The 13,350-nt window shown below is 50.4% G+C and overlaps 1 protein-coding gene across 1 annotated transcript; it reads right to left on the bottom strand.

Moving 5' to 3' along the window:
* Window positions 1-752: 752 nt before the first annotated feature.
* On the bottom strand, window positions 753-12,297 carry LOC138786895 (uncharacterized). Its single transcript, XM_069963937.1, has 2 exons — window positions 11,645-12,297; window positions 753-872 (listed from the first exon to the last, which is right to left on the bottom strand). The coding sequence occupies exons 1-2, from the start codon at window positions 12,215-12,217 to the stop codon at window positions 804-806; spliced, it is 642 nt and encodes a 213-aa protein (XP_069820038.1). The 5' UTR covers window positions 12,218-12,297; the 3' UTR covers window positions 753-803.
* Between the last annotated feature and the right edge of the window lie 1,053 nt (window positions 12,298-13,350).

The following is a 13,350-nucleotide window of genomic DNA, read 5'->3' as shown; positions in this document are numbered from 1 at the left end:
CTTGAGAATAATACTTGCTGTGAATCCTTGCAGCGATGAGGAGAGATAACGGAATGACACCCAGATGAGAGAGAAGACTCCGGTCACTTGAGCAGGCAGATACAGCCGAAGACTGGTATATAGCAGCAGACTTAGTCACTCTTCTGTGGGAGAGGACAGAACCACACAACCTCCTTGCTTGGAAGCCGGGGGAAGACTAACTTGTCAGCAGGAAGTGGGAGGTCACATGGTTGCTCCTGGCCAGAGCTAGTCGGCCATTGGAGGAACCATGGTTACGGGTCACGTGATCAACAGCCTTGCATACCACTGTACACTGTAATACGCAGGAACACATGAGAATACACATGAAAATGCACAATACCAGAGAATACTAGGGGAAAACCAGCAGCAGTTGCAGTGCAAACACTTACCAGAACAGGCATTGACACAGAAATAGAAATGGGCATAATAGGAGTAGTAGTCTGCATGTTCTGGGACACTGCATACCTCCCTAGCAAATTTGAGCCGACCTCGGCGAATCTAGAAGGCAGCAAACATGAATAGACTGGACAATCAAACAACAGGAATGAATGATGAGAGTGAGTGTGATGAGGTGTGTGTTTCCCACGCCCAGGGCACAGGTGAGAAGAGAGAGAGGATGAGAAACCCTAGTGGCAGGACTTCACCTAGAGGTGCCTAACGTACTCTGGCGACCAGGTAGCTAGTGCGTGAACCATCTGACGTGTAAGCCAGGACAACTTAACTGCTGGCGGGGGACCCTCAATATTCCAGCCAGTTAGACAGTAGGTTTTCTGTTAAATGTGTTACCCTACTGGAGGAGAACGTGAAGACCTGTGTACTACCTTGGCGTGTCTGAGTAGTGTCTTGGATACCTGGAAGAGAAAAGAACAAAATAATAAAAGCAAACATACATGGGGAGCTCCCTTTCATACCACTCAATCACACACACAAGCACTCCACAGGCCAAACACACGAAAAGGTATCCAAGGTGCGATATGTATGGACCAGTGTGAATGTTAGTTATGACTATGTGTGATAACTACTGTGTTGGGACAAGACAGAGGCGAACAAATACTGGAAACAAAAGGAAGGGAAACACAAAGGACAACAAATACTGCGAGGTCTGGAGGAGAACTGGCCAGGGGCGGGCTGGGCCGGGGGGCAGGGGGGCATATGCCCCCTGGGCTGGTCTTCCCCCAGTTGTCAGGGCCGCATGGCTGCTGACAGCTGGCTGGAGTCCTCAGTGCCTCCCCTGCTTACAGCCCCGCCCTCTTCTGTCATATTTACCTGTGGCTGTGGTGGATCCGGACTGTGATGGAAGCGGCCGCCGAAGCCCCGCCCCCATACCGGTAAGCCCCGCCCCCTGTATGGCCACTATGCTTTCTATAAGCCTAAGAGGCTTATGGTAAAAAGCAAACTGCTGTACGCAGTATCTTCCTCCGGCCACCAGAGTGCGCTCTCTCCTCCCAGCTGGTTCTTCTGCAACTGGGCTAGAAGAGCCTGAAGACCGAGAAGATGGTGTCTGCAGCAAGCCAGGTACCTACACAGGAGGAGATCTACACAGCAGGACATAGGGCAGGGGGAGGGAACCAAGGCCCTCCAGCTGGTGCACAACTACTACTCCCATCATAGCTGGAGAGTGATAGGCTGTCCATGGATGATGGGAGTTGTAGTTTTGCAACAGCTGAAGAGCCAAGGTTCCCCCTCCCTGACATAGAGGATACATATATACAGGAGACCTACACAGGAGGATACATATATACAGGAGGATACATATACACAGGAGACCTACACAGGAGGATACATATATACAGGAGACCTACACAGGAGGATACATATATACAGGAGGAGACATACAAAGGGGTACATAGAGCATACATATATACAGGAGGAAGCATATATACAGGGGTACATAGAGGATACATATATACAGGAGGAGGCATATATACAGGGGTACATAGAGGATACATATATACAGGAGGAGGCATATATACAGGGGTACATAGAGGATACATATATACAGGAGGATACATCTATACAGGGGTACATATAGGATACATATATACAGGAAGAGACATATACAGGGGTACATAGAGAAAAAGAAATGGTGTGGAGACAGCATCCATCCAGTGAAAAAATATTTTACTTTATTTAAGCCATTGCATATAAAAAGATTACCGACGTTTCGGCTCTAACACTTGAGAAAGGCTCAGGAGTGTTAGAGCCGAAACGTCGGTAATCTTTTTATATGCAATGGCTTAAAATAAAGTAAAAATATTTTTTCACTGGATGGATGCTGTCTCCACACCATTTCTTTTTCGCTATTGAGTATCAGGTGTGGGCCCACCTGACGGAGACTGTGCATCCCTGGGAGGTTCCGCTGTTCCAACCTTGGACTTTACCAGGGGTACATAGAGGATACATATATACAGGAGGAGACATATATACAGGAGGAGACATACAGAGGATACATATATACAGGAGGAGACATATATACAGGGGTACATATAGGATATGTATATACAGGAGGAGACATACAGAGGGGTACATAGAGGATACATATATACAGGAGGAGACATATATACAGGAGGAGACATACAGAGGATACATATATACAGGAGGAGACATATATACAGGGGTACATAGAGGATACATATATACAGGAGAAGACATACAGAGGAGTATATAGAGGATACATATATACAGGAGGAGACATACAAAGGATACATATATACAGGAGGAGACATATATACAGGGGTACATAGAGGATACATACATACAGGAGGAGACATATATACAGGAGGAGACATACAGAGGATACATCTATACAGGAGGAGACATATATACAGGGGTGCATAGAGGATACATACATACAGAGGAGTTAGGGCTGGGCTATTAATCAAATTAATTTGCCCAGAAGGTTAGAATCAATTTCGATTAAAACCGTAAATTCAATTTTCACAAAAAATCATTGCAGGTGGAGCAGCGTAGAGTGACGGGTTGGCGGCCAGGCAAGAGGTGCAGGTCAAGCAGGCGGCGCGGAGGTGAGGTGCATGGCGGGCGGCGGTGCGTGGAGTGTCGGGCCGGAGGTGAGGTGCAGGGCGGTCGGCAGTCCGCCTAACAGAGCCGCGACTGACCTACCCCAGCTATACATATCATGTCCTGCTCCCCTCCCGGCCACACGTGCAGGTCCCACGGTCTCTGGAGGAGGCTGCAGGGACTGTAGTGGTGATAACGTTGCTTCGGGTCCTGGAGCTGAACAGCGGGATCTGCATCCCCCGATCCCGCTGTACAGCTCCAGTAATGGCAGTGACGCTATCACCTCTACAGTCCCTGTGGCCTGCTTCAGAGACCGGGGACCTGCACGTGTGGCCGGGAGGGGAACCTGTGTTCCGGGGTGAGAGGAGGAGGGATATGTGCACTCCTGCCCCAATCACCCCCAGCTGCCCAATCCCTCTAGAGCAGGCATGTCTAAACTTTTTTCGAAGAGTGCCAAATTTGATGAAGTGAACATGTGCGAGGGCCGACCATTTTACATGCTACATGCTATATGCTTTATAACACAGGCAGATAATAGCAAGCTGGATACCTGGGGGGCCGTAAAAGTTCGGAACGCGGGCCGCAAATGGCCCTCCGGCCGGACTTTGGACATGCCTGCTCTAGAGTCACCCCCAGTCTGCCTCAGTCCCCCTCTGTCACCCCCAGCTGCCCCAGTCCCCCTAGAGTCACCCCCAGTCCCCCTCAGTCATCCACAGTCTGCCCAGTCCCCCTCAGTCACCCCAGTCTGCCCCAGTCCCTCTCAGTCATCCACAGTCTGCCCAGTCCCCCCTCAGTCGCCCAAGTCTGCCCCAGTCCCCCTTCAGTCCCCCCCAGTCTGCCCTAGTCCTCATTCAGTCAACTCCAACTGCCCCAGTCCCGCTTAAGTCAACCCCAGTTTGCCCCACTCACCCCCCAGTTTGCCCCGTACACCCCCAGCTCTCCCAGTCATCCCCAGCTGCCCCAGTTTCCCCCAGTATGCCCCTGTCACCTCTCATCTATACCTTTATTCCTTCTACACCCCTCATCTTTACCTGTACTACTACAGCCCACATCTATACCTGTACTACTAATCCCCCTCATCAGTATTACTATATCTATACCTGTACTACCTCACCCCTCATCTTTACCTGTACCCGCTACCCCCCCCTCGCTTATCCCGGAAATGCCCCTGCCTGCATGTGTCCCTGCTACATAGAGGATACATATATACAGGAGGGCATAGAGGATACATATATACAGCAGTAAATAGAGGATACATGTATACAGCAGTACATAGAGGATACATATATACAGGGGGAGGCATGTATACAGCAGTACATAGAGGATACATATATACAGGGGGAGGCATATATACAGCAGTACATAGAGGATACATATATACAGGGGGAGGCATATATACAGTAGTACATAGAGGATACATATATATATATACAAGAGTACATAGAGTATACATATATATACAGGAGTACATAGAGGAGGCATATATACAGGAGGACATAGAGGATACATATATACAGCAGTACATAGAGGAGACGTATATACAGAAGTATATAGATGATACATATATACAAGAGGAGACCTACACAGGAGTACATAGAGGAGACATATATACAGAAGTACATCGAGTGATATAAACTATTGTAAAAATACAGTAACCCCAGCTTTCCCAGCATCTTGCGTAGTAGTCAGTATAATGAGGGTCAGGCAGCTTTCCCAGCATCTTGTATTTGTACTCAGTATGATGGAGGTCACCCAGCTTTCCCACCATCTTATCCTCAGTATAATGGAGGTCACCCAGCTTTCCCACCATCTTATCCTCAGTATAATGGAGGTCACCCAGCTTTCCCACCATCTTATACTCAGTATGATGGAGGTCACCCAGCTTTCCCACCATCTTATACTCAGTATGATGGAGGTCACCCAGCTTTCCCACCATCTTATACTCAGAATGATGGAGGTCACCCAGCTTTCCCACCATCTTATACTCAGAATGATGGAGGTCACCCAGCTTTCCCACCATCTTATACTCAGTATGATGGAGGTCACCCAGCCTTCCAGCATCTTGTACACAGTTTTATGGGGGTCACCAGCTTTTCCACCATCCTATACTTAGTATGATGGAGGTCACCCAGCTTTCCAGCATCTTGTACACAGTATTATGGGGGTCACCAGCTTTTCCACCATCTTATACTCAGTAGGATGGAGGTCACCCAGCTTTCCCAGCATCTTATACTAAATATGATGGAGGTCACACAGCTTTCCCAGTATCTTGTAGTCAGTATGATGGAGGTTACCCAGCTTTCCCACCATCCTATACTCAGTATAATGGAGGTCACCCAGCTTTCACAGCATCTTATACTTAGTATCATGGAGGTCACCCAGCTTTCCCAGCATCTTATAATCAGTATGATGGAGGTCACCCAGCTTTCCAGCATCTTATACTCAGTATGATAGAGGTCACCCAGCTTTCCCACCATCCTATACTCAGTATAATGGAGGTCACCCAGCTTTCACAGCATCTTATACTCAGTATCATGGAGGTCACCCCAGTGGCGGATTAAATGTACCCTGGGCCCCGGGCTGTCCCCCCTACCTGGGCCCCCCCCCCCTCCTTCCACTTCGTACACAACCGACCCCAGCTGAAAAACAACTCCCATCATGAACTGCCAGCAGGCCATGATGAGGTTGTAGTGCCGTAACCTGGAGAGACAGAAGACTGCAAAACTACAACTCCCATCATAAGCTGCCAGTAGACATGATGGAGATTGTAGTGCTGCAATCTGGAGAGACAGAGACTGCATAATTACAACTCCCATCATGAAGTGTTAACATGGCATGATGGAGGTTGTAGTTCTAGGGATAACCTGTCAATGTTTCTGCTCTTCTCTGGGGCTTACATCTACACATATAATGTACATACATACACCATATACATACATTGTATACACATATACTGTGCATGCATACAGTTACACCATTTACACACATACTGTAATGCATACACATACATCATATACACCCATACTGTACATGCATACACATATACATACATCATATACACCCATACTGTACATGCATGCACATATACATACATCATATACACCCATACTGTACATGCATACATCATATACACCCATACTGTACATGCATACACATATACATACATCATATACACCCATACTGTACATGCATACACATATACATACATCATATACACACATACTGTACATGCATACACATATACATATCACATACACATACTGTACATGCATACACCATATACATACATCATATACACACACTACATGCATACATCATATACACATACTGTACATGTGTACATACATCCTTTAAACACACATAGTACATTTACTGAGCACATTACATACAGAAGCACTTTATACACATACACTTCCACAATGCATGTTTACATCCACAGTTCTCATACACAGAGACAGGCGCATGCACACACACACACACACACACACAGTATACAGCCTGACCCAGTGTAACAGACACCACACACAGTATACAGCCTGACCCAGTGTAACACCACACGCAGTATACAGCCTGACCCAGTGTAACACCACACACAGTATACAGCCTGACCCAGTGTAACACCACACACAGTATACAGCCTGACCCAGTGTAACAGACACCACACACAGTATACAGCCTGACCCAGTGTAACAGACACCACACACAGTATACAGCCTGACCCAGTGTAACAGACACCACACACAGTATACAGCCTGACCCAGTGTAACACCACACGCAGTATACAGCCTGACCCAGTGTAACACCACTCGCAGTATACAGCCTGACCCAGAGTAATACCACACACAGTATACAGCCTGACCCAGTGTAACACCACACACACACACAGTATACAGCCTGACCCAGTGTAACAGACACCACACACAGTATACAGCCTGACCCAGTGTAACACCACACACAGTATACAGCCTAACCCAGTGTAACACCACACACAGTATACAGCCTGACCCAGTGTAACACCACACACAGTATACAGCCTGACCCAGTGTAACACCACACACAGTATACAGCCTGACCCAGTGTAACACCACACACAGTATACAGCCTGACCCAGTGTAACACCACACACCACACACAGTATACAGCCTGACCCAGTGTAACAGACACCACACACACAGTATACAGCCTGACCCAGTGTAACAGACACCACACACAGTATACAGCCTGACCCAGTGTAACACCACACACAGTATACAGCCTGACCCAGTGTAACACCACACACAGTATACAGCCTGACCCAGTGTAACACCACACACCACACACAGTATACAGCCTGACCCAGTGTAACAGACACCACACACACAGTATACAGCCTGACCCAGTGTAACAGACACCACACACAGTATACAGTCTGACCCAGTGTAACACCACACACAGTATACAGCCTGACCCAGTGTAACACCACACACAGTATACAGCCTGACCCAGTGTAACACCACACACAGTATACAGCCTGACCCAGTGTAACACCACACACAGTATACAGCCTGACCCAGTGTAACACCACACACCACACACAGTATACAGCCTGACCCAGTGTAACAGACACCACACACACAGTATACAGCCTGACCCAGTGTAACAGACACCACACACACAGTATACAGCCTGACCCAGTGTAACAGACACCACACACAGTATACAGCCTGACCCAGTGTAACAGACACCACACACACAGTATACAGCCTGACCCAGTGTAACAGACACCACACACAGTATACAGCCTGACCCAGTGTAACACCACACACACACACAGTATACAGCCTGACCCAGTGTAACAGACACCACACACAGTATACAGCCTGACCCAGTGTAACACCACACACAGTATACAGCCTAACCCAGTGTAACACCACACACAGTATACAGCCTGACCCAGTGTAACACCACACACAGTATACAGCCTGACCCAGTGTAACACCACACACAGTATACAGCCTGACCCAGTGTAACACCACACACAGTATACAGCCTGACCCAGTGTAACACCACACACCACACCCAGTATACAGCCTGACCCAGTGTAACAGACACCACACACACAGTATACAGCCTGACCCAGTGTAACAGACACCACACACAGTATACAGCCTGACCCAGTGTAACACCACACACAGTATACAGCCTGACCCAGTGTAACACCACACACAGTATACAGCCTGACCCAGTGTAACACCACACACCACACACAGTATACAGCCTGACCCAGTGTAACAGACACCACACACACAGTATACAGCCTGACCCAGTGTAACAGACACCACACACAGTATACAGTCTGACCCAGTGTAACACCACACACAGTATACAGCCTGACCCAGTGTAACACCACACACAGTATACAGCCTGACCCAGTGTAACACCACACACAGTATACAGCCTGACCCAGTGTAACACCACACACAGTATACAGCCTGACCCAGTGTAACACCACACACCACACACAGTATACAGCCTGACCCAGTGTAACAGACACCACACACACAGTATACAGCCTGACCCAGTGTAACAGACACCACACACACAGTATACAGCCTGACCCAGTGTAACAGACACCACACACAGTATACAGCCTGACCCAGTGTAACAGACACCACACACACAGTATACAGCCTGACCCAGTGTAACAGACACCACACACAGTATACAGCCTGACCCAGTGTAACAGACACCACACACAGTATACAGTCTGACCCAGTGTAACACCACACGCAGTATACAGCCTGACCCAGTGTAACAGACACCACACACAGTATACAGTCTGACCCAGTGTAACACCACACACAGTATACAGCCTGACCCAGTGTAACAGACACCACACACACACACACACACACACACTTACTTATTATGAAGAAGCTCCTGGTTGTCAGCAGACAGCAGCTCCATGCCTCCCTCCTCCATCTTCTTCCTGGTCCCAGCACCGGGTTCTTCCGTCCCTCCCCCTCCTCCTCCCATGCACCGACAGCAGAGGAGAGCAGATGGGGGAGGAAACAGGGCCCCAGACTGCTGGCTGCGGTGGTGCTCACTTCCTGCAGCATCACCAGCTTCCTCTGACGGCTGCGCTGCGTCCCCCCCACCTGGTGCAGCTCTCCTGTCCTAAGTGAGGCTAAGTGCCGCGACGGGGGGGGGAGTTAGGGGGGGGGGGCGGACTCCAGGGACAGCGCGCCACAGCAGCACATCACTCAGGGGCCCACTGGGCCCCGAAAGTGATGTGCTGCTGTGTAACATCATGCATAGTAATAATGTGGGCGGCATGGGCCCCCCGGAGCCTCGGGCCCCGGGCGGCCGCCCATACCGCCCATATTATAATCCGCCACTGGGTCACCCAGCTTTCCCACCATCTTATACTCAGTATGATAGAGGTCACCCAGCTTTCCCACCATCCTATACTCAGTATAATGGAGGTCACCCAGCTTTCACAGCATCTTATACTCAGTATCATGGAGGTCACCCAGCTTTCCCAGCATCTTATACTCAGTATGATAGAGGTCACCCAGCTTTCCCACCATCCTATACTCAGTATCATGGAGGTCACCCAGCTTTCCCAGCATCTTATACTCAGTATGATGGAGGTCACCCAGCTTTCCAGCATCTTGTACTCAGTATGATAGAGGTCACCCAGCTTTCCTAGCATCTGTCTATGGGACCGTTCTGTGTCATCACTGAGCCGCCCCATAGACTTATACAGGAAAGTGAGTTCTGACCCTTTCACAGGGCACAGTAGGATATTTGGTCACAAATGACTGGAAGGACCGAAGATGTTATAGGTAAGAGGTAAGAGGCCAGAGTGGTCCTTTAAGGATGGGCTGCCAGCCTGCTACTCATGGGCCAGTGCTGTGTACTTGCCCCCCGGGCTAAAATTTGCCAGCCAGCCCCTGGAACTGGCTCACATGAATCTGAATGAAACCTGAGAGAAATCTGAATGAAAATCTGAGAAAAAATCTGAATACAAACTGGCTCAACTAAATCTTTCCAGCTATAGATATGATAATAATACACAATACTGAGACTGGATGAGAAAATACACTCCTACATAAACTGGACTTTCTCTGAGGTATATATATATATATGACTTTGACACTGGAAAATATACTGTTTTACAAAAGAGGCGCTCTACTCTGAGGCAATCTATGTAACCTTGTGCTTACTCAGAGGAGGAAATACAAAGACTTCGATAACACTGGAATACAATAGTACAATAAGTGCAATAATGAAATAAGTGCAATAATACCCTGAGTGGAACACACAATCACAGGAAAGTGCATTAGGAAGGAATGGGTTAAGTGTCTTTGTGAGGTAGAGTCTCTTTTAGGCAATTAGAACATCGTCCATGTAAAAGGCTCTGGGACAGACACTAGAGAACATCTTGTTAGTGTAAGTGTCCATCAGCTCATGGCTGGTTAGTACAGGGAACTTGGTCAGGAGGACCAGGCACGAACCTTAAACGTTGCATAGCAGGAACTAAATGGTGAAACAGCACACAAAAAACAGTCATAGAACTCAGCCCTTGGGAGGACATTTAACAGAAATGTCCTGGAGGACCCCAAGTGGCACCCCTCTTTTTCTCCCAGGGATAATACCGGGAGGAAGCCGGAGCAGGAGCATCATCTGCTGCGGTGGTGACCACGAGGCTAGGGGTCACGGTGGTCACAGGAGACACAGTAGGGGCTACGGTGGTCACAGGAGAGACAGTAGGGGCCACATGGTAGGTAGTGGTGGTGGAGGAGACAGCGGCTTTAGCCACAGCAGCGGGGCGGTTCCCGGGAGTAGTGGACCCCGAGGGCTGTGATGAGGCCCGGATAGAGCCCAGGGGCTGAAAATCTTCCCAATCCTCCTCCCAGTCTTCAGAGGGAGTAGGAAGAAAAGGCCGTTGTACAGGGTTAATAGGCCGGGTGATGGCAGCGGCCCAGGGACCCTTCTTGGAGCCCACTAGGGTGTACTCCACGACTTCACCAGCCGAGAGTTTGTTCAACCATGCAGGGTTGTAGCCCCGACTGACGGCCCGTCGATTTACCAGGACCAGGAGGCCATTGAAGGCATCCATAATGAGACCGTATCCCCGCTTCTGATCGAACTTGGTGACTGTCCCCCTGCGCCGTTCCAGTGGTACCTCTCCAGGCCGGGGTCTTTCTAGCTTCCTAATGAAGACCCGCTCCGTCTCAGCACTGGATTCAGCATATGGGGTATAGGGATGGCCCCACAGGGAAGCATACTCGGGATACGGGACAGCAGGGGATCCTTCCGGCACTAGGCCAGACTTGGCAGGCATGCCCCCCTGGGTAGTAGGTGACTGAGCCGTAGTGGAAGTGGAGGCGACGGTACTAGCCATAGTGGAGGCGGTCTTGGTCACCGGAGGCAGGCGGGAGAGGGCTTGCTGAATCTCGTCCGCTATTTTCTTTATAATGGGGTCATCACCAAACACCCACCGCGGCAGGGAAGGCGTCTCTGGCCCGGGGAGTCGCCAGGGGCTGGAGAAACAGGAGGCCTTCGGGGCGATCCCTTTGCTAGGGCCTGGTAACGGGGTGTCCGGAGGTCCGGTACTCACTATCTCGTCGCCTTCAGGCGAAGTCGATCCTCCGGTGGAGAATGCTAGACTGGATCCGCTGGAACGATCCTGCTCCGGTGACAAGCTGCAGGCGGAGGATGCACCAGGCGCCGGATGACCGGGCTCGGAACAGGCAGACCGGTCAGACTCCGATATCACGGAACTCCAGCTGTCGTCGTCCGACGGTAGTGGCACTAGCAGACAGGCCGGGTCCAGCTCGGGCAAGCAGGACGGAAATTCCGGTAGCACCGCAGCGGCAGCTGTACACATGTCTTCCGTACTCGCCGCCATCTTGCTTTCCAGTGCCCGGATCTTGTAGCTGGAAGGGGAGGAGCGAGAGGGCAGAAAGCTCGACTCTCCAATCTGCCCAGCAACTGTGACGTCAGTGGAAGCGGCCGGCCAATCAGGAGAGACACAGTCATTATCAATGGCGCCAAGCAATTCCCGCTTCTCGGCCGCATGGCAGTTAACCCCCTCGTCACTGGGGGATGGCGCAGGTAGAAATAACAGCAAGAAGCGGCCATTTTGTGTACAGTCCCAGCCGTGCAGCGACTCAGTTATCAGAACTCCCATGGCAATTTTAGCACAGTCTCTGGAGACTATATTAAACTATAGATCTGGTACACCGCGTGGCAGGTAGATCCTGTTCGTGACGCCAAAAATGCGATGCCCTGGCCCCTGGGGGCCACTTCCGCAGTGCTGGTGTTATGAGCGGGCAATGACCGGGGCAGCTGCAGGGGTTATACTTGTCACGGTATAGGCCTGAGGACGGCACAGCTGTAGGGCCGGTCTGTGGAATCTGCGGGTAATGATGGGCATGCGATTCTTCGCTGCACTTAGTCAGGGCACCAGTTAGTGGACACCAATGCCAGGGTTCAGTAACAGCGGTTTTATTATAGATGAGGTAACTAGTAGCAACAGTTCTGTCCGGATGCAACCGGGTATATAGCAGGCTTTGACAAATAAAGCAGGAGTGGTGCTGCATAGGCTGTGAGAATACGTGCCGGACAGTAGCGAAAATAGGTGGGGGCAAAGGGGGCAGTCGCCCCCGGGCCCTCTCAGGCAGGGGCCCACTGAGGTCTCAGACAGATTAATGCTGTCTGCAAAAGCTATTGCTTTTGCAGACAGCATTAACACATGTCTGTAGTGGCTGGGGCCCCAAGAGGAAAACTGCACCTGGGAATAGCGGGCCCCTGCTCCTGAGGGGCCCGCTCAGCTGTCGGATGCCGAGCCCGGCCAGGGCTGGATCTTCTTCCTGCTGCTTCCTTCTACACGCTGCTACAGGCTGCTGCTGCTGCTGGCCCCTCCCCCTCCCCTCCCTCACTGGCTGCAAAACGTTGTGTGAGGAGGGAGGACGGCAGCTAGAGGGATCCTCACCGTCTATGGCTGCCAGGGGGGGGGGGCTGTGAAGACGTCCAGCAGCAGCCCTGGACGTTGTCAGGTACAGAATGAGGACTGTGTGAGAGGAGTGAGGACTGTGTGGGGAGTGAGGGCTGTGTGAGGGGAGTGAGGGCTGTGTGAGGGGAGTGAGGACTGTGTGAGGACTGAGTGAGGGCTGTGTGTGGGGAGTGAGGACTGTGTGAGGGGAGTGAGGGCTGTGTGAGGGGAGTGAGGACTGTGAAGGGATTGAGGACTGTGTGAGGGGAGTGAGGGCTGTGTGTGGGGAGTGAGGGCTGTGTGAGGGGTGAGGACTGTGTGAGGGGAGT

The sequence above is a fragment of the Dendropsophus ebraccatus genome, chromosome 3 (assembly GCF_027789765.1).
Source record: "Dendropsophus ebraccatus isolate aDenEbr1 chromosome 3, aDenEbr1.pat, whole genome shotgun sequence".
Lineage (NCBI taxonomy): Eukaryota > Metazoa > Chordata > Amphibia > Anura > Hylidae > Dendropsophus > Dendropsophus ebraccatus.
The sequence above is the reverse complement of the archived record's forward strand: the minus strand, read 5'-3'. Positions and strand labels throughout refer to the sequence as shown.

Excerpts from the sequence above, each read along its gene's own strand:
- LOC138786895 (XM_069963937.1), bottom strand. The coding sequence starts at position 12,217 with ATGGGAGTTCTGATAACTGAGTCGCTGCACGGCTGGGACTGTACACAA. Across the intron at positions 873-11,644 it reads CGCCTGAAGGCGACGAGATA|GTATCCAAGACACTACTCAG; the intron begins GTGAGTACCGGA and ends TTTCTCTTCCAG.